The 20,367-nt window shown below is 40.1% G+C and overlaps 1 protein-coding gene across 2 annotated transcripts in view; it reads right to left on the reverse strand.

Annotated features, from left to right (window-relative positions):
* Positions 1–20,367, reverse strand: part of GABRB3 (gamma-aminobutyric acid type A receptor subunit beta3) — a gene marked incomplete at its 5' end in the record, with an annotated part of 211,624 nt that overhangs the window by 52,292 nt on the left and 138,965 nt on the right. For both annotated transcript variants that reach the window (XM_081292260.1, XM_081292259.1), the window contains one exon: positions 7,877–8,097. In XM_081292260.1, coding sequence (XP_081148386.1) covers positions 7,877–8,097 — 221 coding nt within the window. The remainder of the gene's footprint in view (positions 1–7,876; positions 8,098–20,367) is intronic.

The following is a 20,367-nucleotide window of genomic DNA, read 5'->3' on the forward strand; positions in this document are numbered from 1 at the left end:
GCTTTGAACTTGCAATGCTCCTGCCTCAGCCTTATAAGCCACTAAGATTACAGACATGTGCCATAGTGCCAGGCCACATTGTCACAATAAGAATACTAAATCTTCCAATTTATAAACGCAGGATGCCTTTCCATTTACTCTATGTCTTTTTTCAAATTGTTTCTTTCCACAATGTTTTATAGTTTTTAGCGTTCAAGACTTTTGACTCCATCACTAAATTTATTCCTAATGTTAATGTCCTTTTAGACACCACTATAAATGGGGTTGCTTTCTGGATTTCCTTTTTAGATTGTTCATTATTATTATATAGAAGTGCAACTGAATTCTATGTATTGATTTTGTAAGCTGCAATTTTGCTAAATTCATTTTTTTTTTTTTAGGGATAAGAGATTTTGTGTGTGTGTGTGTGTGTGTGTCTTATCTGAGAGGAAAAGATTTAAGCCTCTCACTAATGAGTAAGATGTTAGTTTATAGGTTTTTCCACATACAATTCTATCATGTTTAGGAAGTTTTCTTCTATTCCTGGCGTAATGTGTTTTTATCAGGAAAGTGTATTGTATTTTGTCAAATATTTGGTCTACATCAATTGATACGAACATAAATGCTTTTTTTTTCCCTTTCATTTTATTATTGTGGTATGTACAGTGATTGTCTTTCACATGTTGAATCATCCTTACATTCTAGGCATCACTCCTGCTTAGTTAAGGTGCATGTTGCTAAATTCAAATTGTGAATTTTTTGCTGAAGATTCATGCATTATTATTCATAAGGAATTAATGGCTTGATATTTTTGTAGTGTTTTTGTCTGCACTGGAATTGGATAATGTTGACCTCCTAGAACAGTAAAGGAAGGCTTCACTCTCCTCTTCATTTTTATGGAAAAGTTTGAGTTTTAATAAACTGGTGTTAATTGTTTTTTAACTGTCTGGTAGAATTCAACAGAGAAGCCATGTTGTCTAGAACATTTTTTGCTGAGAAGCTCACATTTTTTATTTTCTTCACGATTCAGTTTTGGTAGATTGTGTGTTTCTAGGAATTTGTAGATTTCATCTGGGTTATCTAATTTGGTAGTAATACCCAGTTTTTATTTCTGATTTATATATATATCTTTTCCATTTTTCTCAATCTAGTCAAATTCTTAAAAAAAAAAATCAAAGAGGAAGAAATAATTTCAAACATTGTCTATGAGACCCTGATACCAAAACCAGATGAGAACATTTAGGAGAAAAGAAAATTAAAGGCAATTATCCTTAATGAACACAGATGTAAAAATCCTCAACAAAACACTAGCAAAACAAATTCAACAACAAGTAAAAGAATCACCCACCATGATCGAGTGGGATGTATCCCTGGGGTGCAAGGGTAGTTCAACATATGCAAATCAGTAAATGTGATACATTACATTAACATAACAGAATAAAGGGAAAACATATGAGTATCTTATTAAATGTAGAAAAGCATTTGACAAAATTCAAATTCCTTTCATGATAAAATACTGTCACCAAATTAAATATATAAAGAATGTGCCTCAATAAGCCCACATTTGGGAAGCCTATAGCCACATTATACTCAATGGTGAAAAACTAAAACCCTTTCTTCTAAGATCTGGAACATGAGGGTTCAGACTCTTGTCATTTCTATTCAACATAGTACGGCAAGGAGTTAGGCAAGGGAAAGGGGAAGTATTTAACCAGGAAAGGAAGAAATGACGTTATCACTCTTTGCTGATGGATGACATATTATATATAGAAATTCCCATGGACTGTACCAAAACACTGATAGAACTAAAAAGCAAATATACTGAAACTGCAGAATTCAAAATCAACAGAAAAAAATGAGGAGCATGTCTATGCACTAATAATGAACTACACCAAAAGAAAGAAAGAAGGAAGGAAGGAAGGAAGGAAGGAAGGAAGGAAGGAAGGAAGGAAGGAAGGAAGGAAGGAAGGAAAGAAAGATAGATAGATAGATCAAAAGAGCAATCCAATTTACCATAACTAAAAAAGGGGGGAAAAAACTTCGGAGTCAATTTAACTAAGGTAGTGAAAGATCCATACAAGGAAACTTATAAAATGTTGATGAAACAATTGAAGAAGACATAAATAAGTGGGAAGTACTTTATGTTGACAGATTAGAAAGATTAATATTGTTAAAATGCCCATACTGCCTTTTTTTAGTCAGCTTTTTCGTCACTGTGAACAAAAGACCTGACAAGAACAAAGTAGAGGAGGAAAGGTTATTTGGGGATCCTGGTTTCAAGAGGCCTCAGGCAGAGCTGTCACTGATTCCAATGCTCTGGACCCAAGATGAGGCAGAACATCATGGATAAGAATGTGGAGGAGACGAGCAGCTTAGGACATGGCCACATTCCCAGCCATTTTTTAAAAAAATATATTTTATTTAGAGACAGGGTCTCACTGAGTTGCTTAGGGCCTCTCTAATTTGCTGGCTGACTCTGAACTCAAGATCCGCCTGCCTCATCCTTCTGAGCTACTGGGATTACATGCATGCACTATACTCAGCCATACTCAAGATTTTGATGGTACCATAATAAATAAGATGGAAACAGCTCTCAGAGAGTTTCGATTTTCATATGGCTCTCCATCATCATGGATGAAAACATGCAATAAATTGACAAGATAATGTGGAATATGGATAAGTCCTATAATAAAATCAAAGAATGTGATGTGATAGAAAGTGAAGAGCTCATTAGAGAAGGGCTCTCCTTATGAGAGTGAGATCTCAACTATACGATTACATTATAATGATGTCAAACATGAATTTCTAGTGAGAGTATTCTAAACCTAGCCAAGAGCATGTACAAAGGCACTGAGACAGGGACATTCTTGATGTTTCTGAGGAGTGGGAAGAAAGTTCACATCGTGGAAGTATGATGAGGGAGAATCATTTTAACAAGGGAAGAGCTAGAATCAGGAGTCTTGAGTAGGGAGAGGATGCCAAGAAAGGAAACTGACTGTTGAACTGGTCAGAGACTCATTCTCCAATTTTGACAGGAGGTAAAGAGTGAGAAATAAGCCTAGGAGATGGCCTTTCTGTAAGGGGAAGATGAAGAAATCACTGTATTTTCAATTAAAGTATGAGGTAACATCATCAAATGAGAGTAAAAGAGGAAGTGTGAAGAGAAAATGCAAAATCCTTATAAAGAAGGAAAGAAGGAACATGCTGGGTTTGGGGGAAGAAATGTACAAATCTGCATTTAAAGTGAGAAAAGGAATTTTCTCCAGTCCTGAGAGATGAAGAAAAGGGATAGATTATTTACATTCACCTAAATAATCATAAATCCCAATCCAAGTGTCAGAATCCCAACACTAATATATTGCTTGTTTGCTGGTGGGAATATAAATTGACATAATCCCTTCTGGAAAGAAATTAATCAATATGTTACTTAGTTACATAAAAGTAATTGTGAGATGGTGACAAAATGGGTATTTAAGAGTTAGGTACATCTGCACTCAGTCATGTGTGCCCAAATGTCCCCTGAGCTTGCATCCTTTTTGCCACAAAAAAATGTAGTTGAGCAGAACGACTGTATAAAATACAGTTTTGGAATAAGATGCTACCTAAGCCCATTAGACGACTTAATTTGAATCTTTTGAAGTAAGTTCTAGTTTCAATTTAATGTTGCATCCAGCATTTTAAGTTTAGGAATGGCAACTTTAACATTTTTAAGCAATTTTTAACATCAAGCAGAAACATTACAATACATTTTTCCATCAGATTTTGCAATAAACTTTTCAGGCAAAATAAGAATTACTTTGTTTTGATAAAGATCACTTAACCTAAGGCTCCCAGGTGTTTGGGGAGCAAATCAAATTATATTTGCAACCCTCTCGCCAACCTTTTAGTATCAGAGAAATGAATGCAAACAGATGAAAAAAAAAAAAACAGACCACATTATAAAACATGCTTAATGGCACAAAGTGAGACATTCAATGACATTGTAGGATGAGGAAATAAAAAAGAAGGTCAGGAAAATGATACAGGACTGACACCCCCCCCCTTCTCAAAGAAAGCAGAAAATTTCCATGCAGCAGGAAACATAGCAGCTATGGTATAGACAGGGGTAAGGCCCATGAGTCTTAGTCAGCAGAGATCTTCCTGATCCCTTAAAGGGTATTAATGCCCAAGAACCTTCAGAGAAGCTATATTCTGCATTAGGATGGTAATGGGCTCTATGCAGACAATCCTCTGGCCTCCCATGGTGAGCTGGGCCTTTGCCAGAGGTTTGGTTCATCATCATGATCAGCTAAGTTCAAGTGGTAAGCATAAGCTAGTATGGGCCAAAGTTTCAAGCTGAAAGGGCTAGAAGACTCAGGGAAAAATGGTTCATGATTTACAATAACCTTTTATCTCAATGAGCACAATCACTCTCAAACATCTGCGTGAGCAGTCTGGGACTACTCTGGATTAGTTAAGGATCAATAATTAAGGATCAATAATTTTCCAGAATAAGGCCAAGTTGACATATGAACCTACGTCATGGATGGCTCATCCACAGCCAAAGATCTTCATCTGTCCCAGATAAAGCAAAAGCCCTCATTGATCCTGGTACTGCAAAGGCTGGGCATGTATAGGAAGTGGAGACCAAAACAGCTAAGTGAAGAATGACTTAGCAGTTCACGCTACTGGTGGATAGAGAGGGTGAGGGTCAAGCACAGTATCAGTGGTGAAAAGAATCCAACCTTAAGGTCTCAGAAATTCAGGCAATCCAACTCAAACCCATAGCCAGCCATAAAGCAATCTCTGTTCCAAAGGAGCTTTCTTCCTCAGGAGCATTTTGTAAGGAAGGGAGCAGTAGCAACCCCAGTGTATACAATCCTTCCAGAATGGAGAGTCTAACTTTGGTGTTCTCAGCTGTGCCCAATCTCCTCCAGGCTCAGGCCACAGTAGAGATGATCCTGACAGATGGTTTGATCCACATTTTTTGGCTTTACAATGGTGCAAAAGCTATATGCATTCAGTAGATATCTTACTTCAAATTTTGAATTATGATCCTTTTCCAGGCTAGCAGTATGCATTCTGAGACTGTGGTAATGCTGGGCAGTGACAGTGAGCCATAGCTCCCGGTTAGCCTGTGGGATCAAGAGGGGAAGCCACTGACACTCTTTACAACAGAACTATGTTGCAAAGCTAGGAACTTTTGTAGGTTAGGTACGTTTGATGCATTTTTACTTATAATATTTTAAATTTATGTAGAGTTTTTTGGAACACAACTGTATTGCCAGTTGAGGAGTGTCTGTACTTTATTTATAATATATTGTTGAGTTACCTACATTGGCCCAGCCCTGGTTTGCCAGGTCACCAACATGATTCAGCAAATACAACAACAAAAAGGGAAGTCAGCTTTTGGGTCAAAGATAGGATAAAGGGTGGCCCATCAACATAAGCATTCACACCTTATTTTTTTTTTTAATAAAAAACCATGATATGTGTGTGTTGTGTTTGTACAAACATAAAATTTTTTATACATAAATATCAACAAAGTTTATAGAGAATAGCATAGAATGAATGTGTATATATATTAAATATTAAAAATAATCAGTATTTTAATGATCAATGTGATTTTTGTCCAAAAGTTCAAATTAATCTCTATAACAATTTAAAAAAACTATCAAGGCAGAAATTTCTATATTAGCCAATTTCTGAGAAGTCAGATGACAGTATGAAGCTGAGCACATGAAGAATATGGTGGAGAGTTTCTTTATGACAGCTTGTCCAGGTTCACATAAACCTGAAGAATTATTTCAGAAATATAAGGCTCAAAATAAAGATCTAAGGTATATATTGAGAGTACATTTAAATAAAAATAGCTACATATTTAGAGATCCATTTTCTAATTTAAGAGGCTATTTGAGAGGCATAATGGATGTAAACTTGACTAGAATAATTATTTGTTAGGTCACTGCACAGAGTCTATTGCTAAAAGTTTCCTATAGCTTATTATTCCATTATGATTTAACTTTCTCATATAAACTTACAGGACAAGTGTTAGAGACAAAATTTTTCATCCCTGTTTTGTGGTGTTAAGTCCAACACTTTGAAATGAAATTTGGAAACTTACTACAGCACTTTCATGCATATTATAAAACTTTATCCCAAAAGAGTTCAAGCTCTCTGCTTTAAACAAAGGCATCCTGACATACTCTTCTTCTGGTATGGAAATGAAGAATGCAGAAATAAAAATGGAGCAAACTCAAATAGAAAGTTTGGCTTAAAAGGTCAAAAATGAAGATTAATTTTTGATATTTGCTTGTTGCTCCCCCCACTACACACATACATGAACACATATACATACACATGTGTACCATTCACACATACCTACTGGTTTGTTCTGCTTAAATCTTTTTTGGGAACTACAGGGAAGGTAAAGGACTCCTTATTTAATGTTCACAAGACTTCTGGGTAATAGTTCGAACAAAAGATATACTTGTCAGAACCTCCATAATTTTATAACCACATTTCTCATTTTTTTTGTGGGAAAATATAAAATGCTGAAGACCTTTCAAAGAAACCTCAGGCTAGACTCTTTATTTGTATGCATGTGGTACTAGGGATTGAACCCAGGGGTGCTCTACCACTAAGCTATATCCTAAGCCCTTTTTATTTTGTATTTTGAGAAGAAGTTTAGCTAAGTTGCTGAGGCTAGCCTTGAACTCACAGTCTCCCTGCCTCAGCCTCCTGAGAAGCTGGAATTACAGGCAGGTGCCACCTCAACCAGCTGTGAATTATTTTTATAAAATAACACCATGGCTTGGTTTACACATGTTTCTTTTTTCTCTTAGAGTTAAAAAGTCTGATTTGGTGGAAACCCCAACTTCCTCTGTAGTAGTATAGTTTTGAGAAAGTCATTTCCTATTTAAGGCAATCTTAAGTAATTCACTTTACTTAGCTTGAGGCACTACAAGTCACAGTGGTGTGAATTTCAATACATATTATTATGATTTTTATTTTGAGCTTCTGGAGTCTCATTAGAAAACTCTGGACTCCAATTTATACAGGTGTTTAACTCAGAACTTTGAACCACTACTAGAAGGCCTCAGAGGTACTTTTAGGTGAGGAGATTGAAAAAGAGACATACACATACACTCTATTACTACTACTACTACTACTACTACTACTACTACTACTACTACTACTATTCCTCCTCTAAAACAAAACAAAACAAAACAAAAATCAGTGCAAAATCAAAGCAAGATACCAAAGGTTTTTAAGAGCACCATTTAGCAAAGTGATATTCAAAAGAATTAACCCCTAGCAGTAGTGGAACACCCTGGGAAGGTCTCCTGGTTTCCAGAGCAACCAGGGAAGCCCAGGTCCTCCTCTAGGTTCAGGAAGGCAACCTGGCTTCCTGATTTGAGTGATTGCATTCTAAGACCTAGAGAAAGAGATTTCTCATCAGGAAGCCTCTCAGTTAGTAATTCCCATAAATATTCGTGGCACTACCTCGATAAAACTCCGTGGAGAATATACCTTATAATCTTGCAACTGTTCAAATAGCTTCGGAAAAAAATTTTATTAAAACCTCTGGTATGTCAGGGCAATATTAATTACAGGCATTTGTGGCTATGATACAGGAAAACCATCCTAGGGGAATTTGTGCTCTTAGATATGGCAACCCAATTATATACAATCCACTCAAGGAGGCTGCTTTGCAATTGATGTCTATTTATAGTAACAGTAATGCCCCAAATATTGGGGTGATAAGATTTTTTTTTCTGCAAAGCTCAAAGTATTTTATGCATGTTTCCTAATTAATATGAGGACACAGCCTCACTTACAATAGTCATCTTAAGTGAGAAATTCAATGCCAATGCACTATGGAACTGTAAAACTGTCCCCGAAAAGGCAGACAGACCTGAGCCCATACAGCACCGTCCCATCCGGGTGAAGGCGGATCATGCGGTTTTTCACTGTCACTCCATGTACAAATGACTTTTTGTCATTTAAGAAATATGTGTCGGGCACCCATAGCTGGTCAGCCACTCGATTATCAAGGGTGAGGTTGAGAGGGATCCCAGAATAGGCGAGCCTTTTATCTCTCCAATATTGTTGAAAATACATGGTCAAGGTATAATCCTGGGGGAAGAAAAAGAAAAGAAAGATTAGTTGCTGCCCATCCATAGGTGCAATTCCTCCATGACTGGCCACATTGAGGTTGAAATCCAAGCTCTATAATGAATATCCAGGAGGAATAGATATCATTTTAAGGTAGGGTGGGAAGCAGTGGTTGTTTCCTTGTGAATGCAAATACCTGGTTTAATGGGTACAGTATATGAACAGATGTGTGTCATGCATATAAATGGTCTGTTTTATTTAGTTAGGAAGCAGACTAGACAAATTGCCTTTTAAGAGATATCCACAAAGAAATTTAAAAAAAAAGAAAAAAAACATAAAATCAGGGTGCTGGCGGGGAATCTGATCATTCCCCTAAGTGCACTATCTTCCACTAGGCAGACAGATGCTTTAACCACCCACAACAGATGAGCTCTTTCTACAATCTCTCTCTCTCTCTCTCTCTCTCTCTCTCTCTCTCTCTCTCTCTCTCTCTCTCTTTCTCTCAGCATAGCAGGTGATTCAGTGAGAAGAAAATGGTAAAAGGGCAAATAAGATGTTGTAATTAAGATGTGGGAAATATATATATATATATATATATATATTCTTTCTTTTATTTTGGCAATCACTATTCAATTCTGGATAATCAAGTCTGAAAATTTGGTTATAGTCACAAGACATTCCAAATCCCACTGTGTAAAGATCCAAGCTGAAAAATCAAAGGCATGCATGTAAATTCTCTAGTCAGAGAAGGAAAAGTCTCCTCTGTTCCAGGTAGGGTGCTTTCTGAATCCACACACTATCAGGTCATGTCTGCAAATACCCTCACTTTATGGATGGTGAGAGGTGGATAAAAAAATCAGTTCAAGAGTTCATCCTGAACATCCTCCCACAGCCCATCCAAAACTCTTTACGCTGTCTTACCAGGCAGTTCTGGGTGTGGCTAGTTGAAGAATGCCTAATTATTACTGCTCTCAACAGTGAGTATAGAAGGTTAGAAAATGATAAAGATCAGATGTCAACCTTGTCTTTAGTCAAGCACAGCAAGAGGAAGTAAGAGAACTCATACATGCTGAGCAATATGTTTTAAAATGGTAAAGCCCAAAATAATGAGAACAGAGAGAGGCAAGGAAATCCAAATGAGCTGGAGTATTTTTATTGTTGTTGTTGTTGTTGTTTGGTACTAGGGATTGAATTCAGGGGCATTCAACCACTGAGCTACATCCCTAGCCCTATTTTGTATTTTATTTAGAGAAGGGTCTCACTGAGTTTCTTAGTGCAACTCGCCATTGCTGAGGCTGGCTTTGAACTTACTATTCTCCTGTCTCAGCCTCCTGAGCTTCTGGGATTACAGACATGTGCCACTGCACTCAGCAACCTGGAGCTTTAAGAGATTTTATCTATGGGGTTGGCAGTATGACCAGTGGTAGAGCACTTGTCTAGCATGTGCAAAGGCTAGGGTTCATTCCTCAGTGCCATTAAAAATAAAGATAAAAAAATAGTAAATGAAGTAAGAGAGGTTTTATTTGCACCTTGAAGGAAAGGTAGCATTTGAGTAGATGACAAGAAAGGGGAAACTTTTTTCCAGGCACTTTATGGGCAGAGTTCTGTGCCTGCCATTACTTGTGTGGATGCTCACCACCTCTCCCACCTCCAATTAAAGTTTTTCACAGAGCAGTTGGCTCTAAACATAGGTCTCACTTAGCTAGATAGTAGGCAGAGGGCATGAAAAAAATGCTTGGGCATCTCACATTTACAGTACTAATGATCTCTGAAGAGTGCTGTTTTGCTGGAATACAGGGTTCACGGAGTGGTGGGCAATGCTGCACTCCAAGTCAGTGATCAGAAAGTGGACTCAAATGCTAGCTTTGCAACCAGTCAAAGCCAATGACAGTTTCTGGGTAGAAAAAAATGATCCTATCCAGTGTATCAATCATGTGTCTTTGTTTACTGTATTCTGATATTTTAATGTCTGGGGCTTTGCTGACCCTAGAGGTACTATCCAGGCCACTATTCACCACCCCACAGGACCAGGTATACAGACCAAAGTCTGTATGCCCCAGAGACCTGAAATTACCAATCCTGAGCCTGCTTACCCTATCTCCCTTGTTCCTTCCCAGAGAAACCACAATAAAGTCCTTCCCTATAGCTGCCCCTTTTCCCCACCTCCTGACCTCCCCCCCACCCCCGTGTCTGTGTGGCTCCACAGGGTATAGGGTCTCCCCTCCTCTTAGGAACTAGGAGGAACCAGCTATCCTGCCAAGGGCAGCTGATTCCTGATCTGTGGGACTCACCATATCCAAAGGGTAAAACCTATATCTTAAAACACTAAGCAGGGAAAACAAAATCTGGATGGCAAAGGTACTTTCAATGGGTAAAAGGGAAAGTGGTAAGGAGTCCAGAGTGAAGCACAAAGTGCTTGTTGCTAGGAAAGAGGGGAGAACAGGTGGGAGGAGTGTTCCTAGCTAGCCATGTCCTGGAAGTTCACAGATAAAATGTTCAAGTAGAACATCAGGTAAAGAGTGGAACTCCACAGTGCACAGTCTCATCCAGCCATCACCATGACTTACAGAGGGGTGGGCCTTTAACTAAATCATATGAAGTCATGGTGGCATAAAGAAGATGGGAACAAAACAGCAGTGGCAGCTAAAGGATTTCCTGTTTGAATATAACCCTCCAAACTCTTTTCTTATTGGAACAGAAGAGTTTCACTTGCTTCTTTCCTTAATTCCCAGCCCCACCTCCTGGCCCCTGAGTCATGAAGTCTAGCACTCTTGGCAGAGCCCCCTTCAGACAGGCCCTCACATGTCTTTCCATGAGAAAGAGGAATACAACAGTGTGTGCTGGGAGACGGGCTGGGGTTTTATTTTGGATGGTGTCGCTCTCCACACCATCAGCAGCACCTCATTTGGGTCTTCTGCATTTGCTGATATGACTTGGGTGGGTTGTGGGGAAGAGCACAGGGAACAGAGAGAAGAAAAAAATAGTATTCAAGTCCAAACCTACTGCGTCAGCTCTGCCTTGTAAGGTACCAACAATTACATCTATGGTGATGCTCATCAGTAGTAGCCCACTTCTTTCCCCTTCTGACACTGGTAGATAAAAGGCAGGGGATGGTGGAATCGTCCACGCCTCCCCCCCATTACTTTGCACAGTTGCCAGGCAGTGAATGGAAGATTTTACTGACAAGAAGCCATGCTGCTGCCTCTTGTGATGTGCATTGATAAGCAAGACAGTTAGGGACCATTATGGGGGAAAAGGGCAAATACTCTGCCAAGCCTTAACTCATGACCTTTTACCTATCCGAAGTATGACAGTGTTTTTTCCCTACCCCCTGGCCATGGTCCAAACAATCTGATGGGCCATGGACACGGAGTACATCATAAAAACCAGAAGCCTTTGTTGTAATGTTTCTAAGGATAAGGATAGACTAGATGAGGGAATGAAAGGTTGGGGACCACCACAAAAGGGAAGGAGGGAGACAAACCCCTGGTCCCTTAACCTCTTACTTGTTAAAGCCTCACGTGTCCTGTCTCTTTCCATATATACCAATGTGCTACTTCAGCAGCTCCAGCAGCCTGACATTATCACAAGGCCAAGATGTTTGTGCCAGGTGGTGGCACTAAGAAGGGAAGTTCCCGGGATAAATTATCCACCCATTCCTCAAGGCCAGGATGTTTACACAATACAAAACCATCTTTTGAGAGGCTGGGGCGATGGCTCAGTGGTGGCAAACTTGCCTGGCATGTGTGAGGCACTGGGTTCGATTCTCAGCACCTCATATAAATAATAATAGGTCTATCAATAACTAAAAAAAAAATATTAAAAGGAAAACATCTTTTCAAACCATTCCCATGACCAGTGGAAAAAAAAAATCCCCAAATTATAGATTACCCTGCAATCCCCACACATGAATAAATCTTGGACCCCTCCTTTGTTTGTGGGCCAGTCTGACTTCCCCCTCAATCAGTGCTGTTTCCTTTTCCTCCAGGTGAAGCCCCCCATCCCCCTGGAAGCCTTGTCTGTGCTTTGGTGTTCACTCGCCTCAGTTTTGTTTCCTCTCAACACTGGGTCAAAAGTTTGTGTCTCTAGTGTCACATGCAGTGAGCTCAGGAGGGATCCACAGATGTGTTCTGCTCCTGTCTAATATTACATTAGGCCTCATGCTACCTTCTCTCTCTCTCTCTCTCTCTCTCTCTCTCTCTCTCTCTCTCTCGATGCTGGGGATTGAACCCAGGGCCTTGTGCATGCTAGGCAAGCACTCTACCAACTGAGCTATATCCCCAGCCACCCTACCATCTCATTAAATATAAAGCCTGTATTATTCTTCTTACTATTACTAACCCAAATGGATGAGGAAATAAAAAATTAGAGAATTGATTTGTTATTCCCCTGCTTATCCCCCAACCCTTTTAAGTACAAGTAACTGGAGAAAATGATATTTGAAGTTGGATACGCCTCCCTCAAGGGCTAACACCCTAAGGGATGGGGAGAAAAGCAGTTCTGCATAATAAAGTGAAATGAGCTTTGTTTAGTGGGGGTGATGCTTGCAATGGTCTTGGAGTGTGGAGGATCAAGACGCTGAGGTATTCCTCAGGTTAAATGAGAAGCATGGCACCCCCAATGTGTCCTGTCCCCACAAATATCAGCACAGCTGCTGTACACATTTGTCTTTTAGAAGTATATTTTTTTCCCCAAAGGATGCCGGAAAAGCTGCCAATGTTCACATTTGGAGTGATGTGGCCTGGATCAAAGGAAAGAGCACAGTCACGAGGAGAGGCCATTGCATTCCCAGCAACAGAAGACACCTTGACATGATAAAAGCTCCAGGAATTAAGAAGAATCTTGGCTGTGGAGGATGAAAAGAAGGGCACTGGACTCCTCGCAGAAGACAAGATGAAGATAGAGAATTAAGCTTTTGTTCTTTGACCTAAAAACTCAAGATGGACTCAGGAGATACCTGGGTTTACAGATAGTAAATGGTTAGCAAAGGTGAGGCCATTCAAAGAACAGCCAGGCAAGCCACCCTGGTAAAGCATGAGACAGACCCCTGCTGCCAGGGTGCCTGATGATGGCTGAGACGGGGTTTGGGGAGGTGCCAGGAGACACCAAATGAGACAGTCACCCAATACTGTTCGTTGACTCAGCCCATAACTCTACCAATTTTGTTGGTAAAGCCCTCTCTTTTGCCAGTCCCTCAGGCTGCACAGGATATATCTGTTTATTCATATATTTATTCAGTCATTTGATAAATATTTGTTGAGTGCCTACCATCTGGGAGGTACAGATGAACTAAATGCAATTGGGGCCCTAAGGAATTAGCCATCTACCAGAGGAAAAGACTGCAGGTATCAGCAATCTAAAAGCAATCTGGATTAAGTATGTTACTAAACAGGAGGTGATACAGAAGTCACATAAAAGCAATTATTATTTCTGGGTGAGACAACCCAGGCCATTTTCCTGGAAAAAAATAATTATACAACCTCAACCTTGAGGAAAAGGTAATGAGTCTGGACTTTTGACAAGGTAGGTCCTGATAGTCACTAACATCACAGCTGTCTTCACAAAGCCAGCTGCTATAGGACAAGGCATAGAAAGAGGTGGCTCCACAGGTTTGTCTGAGACCCTCCCCTTCTCCCTAGGATGATCACCCTCCAAAACAAGGCAGCCAGATGGAGGGAACCCCTAGAGAGAAAGAAGGGAGCACTGCAGAGATCTTGAAATGACAGTCCTCCAAGGCAGAGCTTTCAGAGGCTTTCAGGGTTCTGGAAATCAGAACCAGTTGTACTGATGAGTGCTCTGGTGGTGATGCCACAGTGGTGGCTCCACTCCCTTCCAGTGGGTGATTCCCATGGGGACAAGGTGTGGTCTTCAGGTACCTGGGGGCATTGAACTCCCTGAGACACCAAGAGCCTCTCCCAAGGTAGCAGAAGTCCTAAATGTAGCTTCCTTTCCCACTTCTGTCCTTCGTAAGGGAGGCCTAAGCACCTGGGGCCCTACATCACAGAGGAACAGAGTGGGGAGCAGTGGGGTTCAGGGAGGAACTGAGAATGGGCTTTGGCAGGGGCCTCAGGAGGACAGTGTGAGAAAGGATGTGACACTGGGAGTAGGGAGCAGGGAGTGAGTGAGGGCAGGGATGGATGGGGAGTGTGGAGGGGAGGGACACCAAGAGAAGCAGGATCCACCTGGAAGTGGTGGTGGTGGGGGTGTTAGTAGTAAAAGTCAGAGCGGTGGGCACAGACTCCTGGAACCTTGCACTGGGAGGGCGGGCCTAATTAGATTAACCGGCACTAGCATGAGACAGGCTGTCTCCTGGCACCAACTCCTGGCTGTGGCACAACCAGCTATATCAGCACATTTAGACAATGTGTTGGCAGAAGGAGGGGGGTATTGGCCAAAAAGGTCAGAGCTTACAGAAATAGCAGCTGTCGATGGGACTGTGGAGAACAGGACCTGTGTGCAGAAGATGCAGAGTTCTCCTCCACTGTGGGGGAACCCCTACAGATTGAAGAGGACTAATGTTCCACTCCTTATAACACCCCAAATTTTTCAGCTTTAGTTCAACTTCTAGCCTTACCAAACTGATTTTGGTTATAACTTGATGTAACTTGATTATGGAAGGCTACTGTTTGAGGGAGGGTTGAGATTTATACCATTTGGATCATTCATGAAACATCTCACCTATAAGTTAATTAAGTGACACATTCAGTGCAACATGCTTGAATACTGACTCGCCCATTTTGCCAGCAGACATCTCAACAGACCTGTCTACCTTCAGAATGTTTGGCTTTGGGTTAAGGTGCAAGCCAACACTGAAATCGGGGTGACAGCAGATAACTGGAAGTATCTGGTAAAGGCAGAGACCTCCCACCTCCTGAACTTTTCTACCTCAAGACCTCTCTGTTCACTTAGCAGTCCAAACCCATAGGCTCACCAGGGAACACTGCTGGGGAAGCCTACACACTGCCATCATCCTTGGTCTCTTGGGATCCTTGGCCAGGTTTCTAGTGGTATAGACTATACCATTTCAGTCTTATTGGCCCCTGAAAGTGGTCTTCGAATCCTGAACCAGGACACATGCTGAGATCCCTCTGGGCCTCTGCTCTCCCAGATCCAGCTGTGTCTAAGTGTTGTCCCTACTGGAAAACCTCCTGGTTTATCTGGTGTACACTTGAATGGGTTCCTGTGAACACTGTAGCTTTGAGATTCAAATCCTAGTGCAAGAGCTCAGGCAGTGAGGTGGAAAACCCAAGTGTATCTGCATCCAGTATTCTCTATTCCACTGAGAACTGGAAATCTCTGGATTATACTGCATATATATTAGCTATTTCAGGTAATTATGGTTAGTTTAAACTATAGTACATCATCAAAATCATTAGATAATAGAGTGTCTTGTCAATCCCTCTCTGTTTTGTAAAACTTTCTGAAGTATTTAGGATTAGCAGGAAAAAGAAAGGCTCAAGTAAGGAGGAATCAAAACAAAGGTTCTTAAAAACAACTCTACAAAATCATTTTGAATCCATGATCATTTGTTCCTCTGGGCTTCTTTTTAGAAATCACGTAGTCCTTTGGTGATCTAAAGAAACCACAGGTCTTCTTTCTCCCTTTGTCTTTTGTTTGTGTATCAAATCAGTTAACAGGAGACACACGCTCTCACTTTCTTCCACATGTCTTCACAGAGTGGTAGCAATACCAGTGATTGGTAAATCATTTGTCTTTCTGCAATTTTTTCTCATTCAAAGAAATAGGACAAAAGGGTTATTAGGTTTTGCTCCAGATTATAAAACACTATTTTCTGTAAAAGTTTAAAGATATAGTTCCTGAGTGAGGCACCAGGATTAATCCAGGTTCTGTGGTTAGGAACCAGGATTTTTCTGTAGCAGTAGGAAGGGGCAGGGATGGTGGGAGATCCACTTGGGCAGTTGAGGAAAGTACTGCTAAACTCTTCTAGCTGCAGGAGACCTGCTAGTTGTGGGTGGGAGCAAATATTCTTGAACATAAGCCACCCACAAATCAGGCATTTATGCACAAGTAACTGTCTTTTCAAAATCTCCCAAGAATATACAAGTTGCAATACCAATAGCAAAAGAACAGAATAAAAATTCCATTCATCTTTAGATGTATAATTGAAGCAGCTCAATTATACTGGAATATAATATATAAACAACCCACAGGACAAATAAATAACTGGAATATAATATATAAACAAGTAACTGGAATATAAGATAAACAACAAAGTTTCTTCCTTCTTGTACAAATCTCTTGGCATTGATCACATTAAAATGACAAGCGTACTATTTGTAAGTGAAAATATTGCTCATTATTCTGAAATTAAGTAATTGACTCAGTTCCTCAGCACAGGAAATGAAGAAAAATTTGCCATTTCTGAGAAAGAAATACAATCTCTAAACCAAATTTAAATATTTCACTGCAGCTGTAAAAACCACAGGACACCTGCATTTGCATCTGGTTCAGCAAAGTTTATGGTACCAAACCTTGCAGGTAAGTTGTTCTTAGGTCCAGGAAGATGGGAAATTGTTCAGAGAAACTTACATAAGCATTAGGTGGTGGGTATTTCTTTTGCAGGAATTCCTGCAACTAAGTTTAGGCTGTGAAAATTATGCCATTTCTACTAACAAAATGCATTTTGAAAATTCAAATCTGCTCTATTTTAAAACGAGTATTTAATATTCTAATCATATATTTCTTTCCCTCTCTTCCTTCTTCCTTTTTGTTTCAAGCATTCATGGACCAACAGACCTGCTGGAGGCTTGGCATCCAAAGATAAGAAAGACATGGCAGGTAGTTCACAATCTGGGGGTGAAGACATAAAATTGAACCAAAGAAAATCAGAGTAATTAAGAGAAGATTTATCATCAAAATGTCCAAGTATCAAATTAGCTTCCTATTGGCCTAGAAAACAAGGGGAGCCACCTGTTGGGGCTCAGAAAAGGATACCCCAAAGTGAGGACCTCAGAAGCAATATCTCTTTTTGACCTTCTCAGCTTTCCCATCTCCCCCCTTGATTCTCCTCAGAAGCAAATCATGGAAAATAGAATTCCTCTTCCCCAAAGTGAGTCATAGAAACCAGAACCCCTTTTCCTCCAAATAGTCAAAAAAAAACCCAAAAATATTACTCTGATTCCCCCTCATCTTTCGGTGTAAGTGCTCACCATAAGAATTTTTTTGACCTCCTTTTTTTTTTTTTGATTGTAGGTCTGAAAAGCCCTATTTCAGAAAGGGTCCTACCCCATAACCAGAACGAACAAATGCTGCAAAGAGAGGCTAGATTCTAGGCCTCCATGGTTTCCCTTCCTCTATTACTATCAGTTCACATTCTTTTCATCCAATCATATTTCTACATTCATCCATGCTTCATCAACTCTAAGCATAAAAAAGGACAGTTCACCCTGGGACTTTGGGTCTTCAATCTAAAGACTCCAGTGTTATGTAAATCTACAGTCCAATAAATTTGTTGTTTTTCTTTTGTTAACCTGTCTTTTGCTATAGACAAATCAGCCATGAGCCTTACCATGAGCAAGAAATGCATTACCTCCTTTTTCACCTGTACACACTTCATACCTGAGTCTAGTCACTGTTAATTGCTAAGACTGCCTGCTACATATTCTGAATTTTTAGCATCAGAAAGGCCACAGTGTGATGAGGCAATAAGTGTACAATGATGCAAGAGAAATGTATATTTGAGGGGCATTTAACTAAGCCCTGACCATCTTCCAGGGCTGTGTTAGTCAGCTTTCTGCTACTATGACAAAATACCTGAGAAAATAGATTTTTAAGAACAGATTTATTTTGGCAAAGCTTTGGAGGTACCAGTGAAATGCTCCTTAAATTATATACTTCTGCATATTTGCAAGAGGGAGAGTATGAAAATGGGGAAGAAAGTCACTGAGGTTTTCAATCTTCCTATATCCATTTTACCTGCCAAAATGGCCACAGTATGTCTTTCATTTATCCATCTAAATACTAAATAATTCATAAGATGAACTAGTTATTGCTGCATGAAATCTAAAAGAGGTGGTAAAAATAGATGTCTCCTAGTTCCCTACAGCCATCTGAAAAATTCGAATAGGATAGGAATTGTTTCATAAAAGTGTGTTTACAAGTATGAAAATATACTGCAGAGATTTTTCGGATTTAAACAAGTTTGAAAAGCAAAGCAATTGTATTGACCTACATTCAAAAAATGAATTGTAGAATCAGAAGAAGTTGGGCAAATTCAAGCTAAGGAATCAGGAAGATGTAAGAGAAATGCCCTTAGCTAAATAGACTCTCCAGCAGGAGCAGGTGCTGGTTCACCAGCTTTGCAGGGTGGGGTGGAACAGGATGTGACAGAATCACTGGCATGGTTGGCATCCTTGCCATGTGCCTTCCTTGGGAAAGTTACCTAATTGCTCAGATTCTCAGCAACCTCTTGTGTAAATATGAGGTGAAGATGCTCATTTTACAAAAGTGTTCTAGCCATTAACTGAGCTAACAATGCTCCCCACCATGCTGGACTCAGAACAGGCAATTGGAAAATTCTACTCTCCCTTCCTTCATCCTAGAGTAAAGACAGTCACCCCTGAAAGATGCCCCTCCAACACCCACTGTAAAAGCACCCAAACATATTATTCCACACCAAATCACAAAGGAAAATATGTGGCTAAGAAACACTCAGCCTCATACATTAGAATTCTTCAGACCCTCTAAATGAGGTTCCATCGCGCGCTCTCAAGTACCAAGTTCCATCCTCTACCCAATATCCAAATACAGCCCAGACACAGTCTTGTTTCCATAAATCTATCAGGTCACTAGATCTTTCAAAAGCTTTATCCTGCTGTGAAATTACTTTGAAATTATAGCTTAAAATCAAGCAGAAATCATAATAGCTATAACACTAATAAAAAATGAAAATACCATCAGCCATCCTTGTCTGGCCTAATGGCTGCAGCTGATCATAACCTGGGCCACCCTTCCAGTGCTACAAGGGTTACCTCCTGCCCACACCTCCCCACTAAATCTTTAGAAAAACGAATTTTATAGTCAAGTGACCGCTCCATATAAGAATTTTTTTCACTATATGTCATCTCTGCAGCCTCCTTTAATTGGGAGTTGGAATCCTATTTTAGACTTTTTTAAGAAATGGTTACTTATTCTCCCAAATCAGGAACCAAGGAGCTGGGAGAAAGGACCATTCCTCATTTCACATTCCTGAACACCTTCCAGCAATGTGTTAGTCAGAATTCTGTTAATGTGACAAAAAAAAAAAAAAAAAAAACCTGAGAAAATCAGCTTTTGAGAGGAAAAAGATTTATTTTGGCTCATAGTTTGGAAGTTTCATTCTGTAGTCAGTTGACCCATTGCTTTTGGGCCTGTGGTGAGGCAGTACATTATGGTGGGAGCATTTGGTGAAAAAACGCTGCTCACTTCCTGGTTGCCAGGAAGCAAAAGAAAGAGAAGGGTCTAGGATCCTATTGAGATTTGGACCTGGAATGTCACCCAAATGCTCATGTGGGGAAGGCTTGGTCCCCAGTGCAGCAAGGCTCAGAGACAGAGATTTAGGGAAATTACTGAATCATAAGGGCTCTGATCTTACAAATGAATTGATACATCGAGATATCAGTGGACTATTGATGACTGTTGAGAAGTGGTAGGAACTAGAGGAGGTGGAATCTAGTTGGAGGGAGTGAGTCCTTGGAGGGTATGCCCTTGGGGACTACATCTCATTCCTGGCCCTTTCTCCCTCTTTCCCTCCATCCTTCCCTCCCTCCCTCCTTTTCTCTCTATTACTCTCTGTTTTCCAGCTGCTAAAGTGAGTAGCTCTGATCTACCACATCCACATCCACATCCTGTCTGCCATGGTGCCATGTCTCACCACAGGTCCACAGCAATGGAGACAGATTACCCTGAACTAAAATCTCTGAAACTGTGAGTCAAAATAAATCATTCCTCTTTTTAAGTTGTGTTTCTCATGTGTTTTGTATTTTGCTACAATAATTAGAAGCTGACTAATATAGGTCCTGATATACTTTTCAAAGGCACATGCCTAATAACCTAACTTCCTCTCACTAGGCCCCACCTCTTAAAGGTTCCACTACTTCCCAATAGCACCACAGGAATTTACTATGTTGGCCTTTGGGGACACTTATCCAAACCACAGCAAGAGCTTTGTTCTTCCATCAGTGGTCTTTGGTTCATTCTACTTTTCTGATATTTTCATGAATAGATACAGCTGAATCTTTCTGTCCAGAGCACCCCGAGTTTAGTACGTCCAAAATTAACTCATTATCTTTC

Source organism: Spermophilus citellus (genome assembly GCF_964194105.1).
Source record: "Spermophilus citellus genome assembly, chromosome: 4".
Lineage (NCBI taxonomy): Eukaryota > Metazoa > Chordata > Mammalia > Rodentia > Sciuridae > Spermophilus > Spermophilus citellus.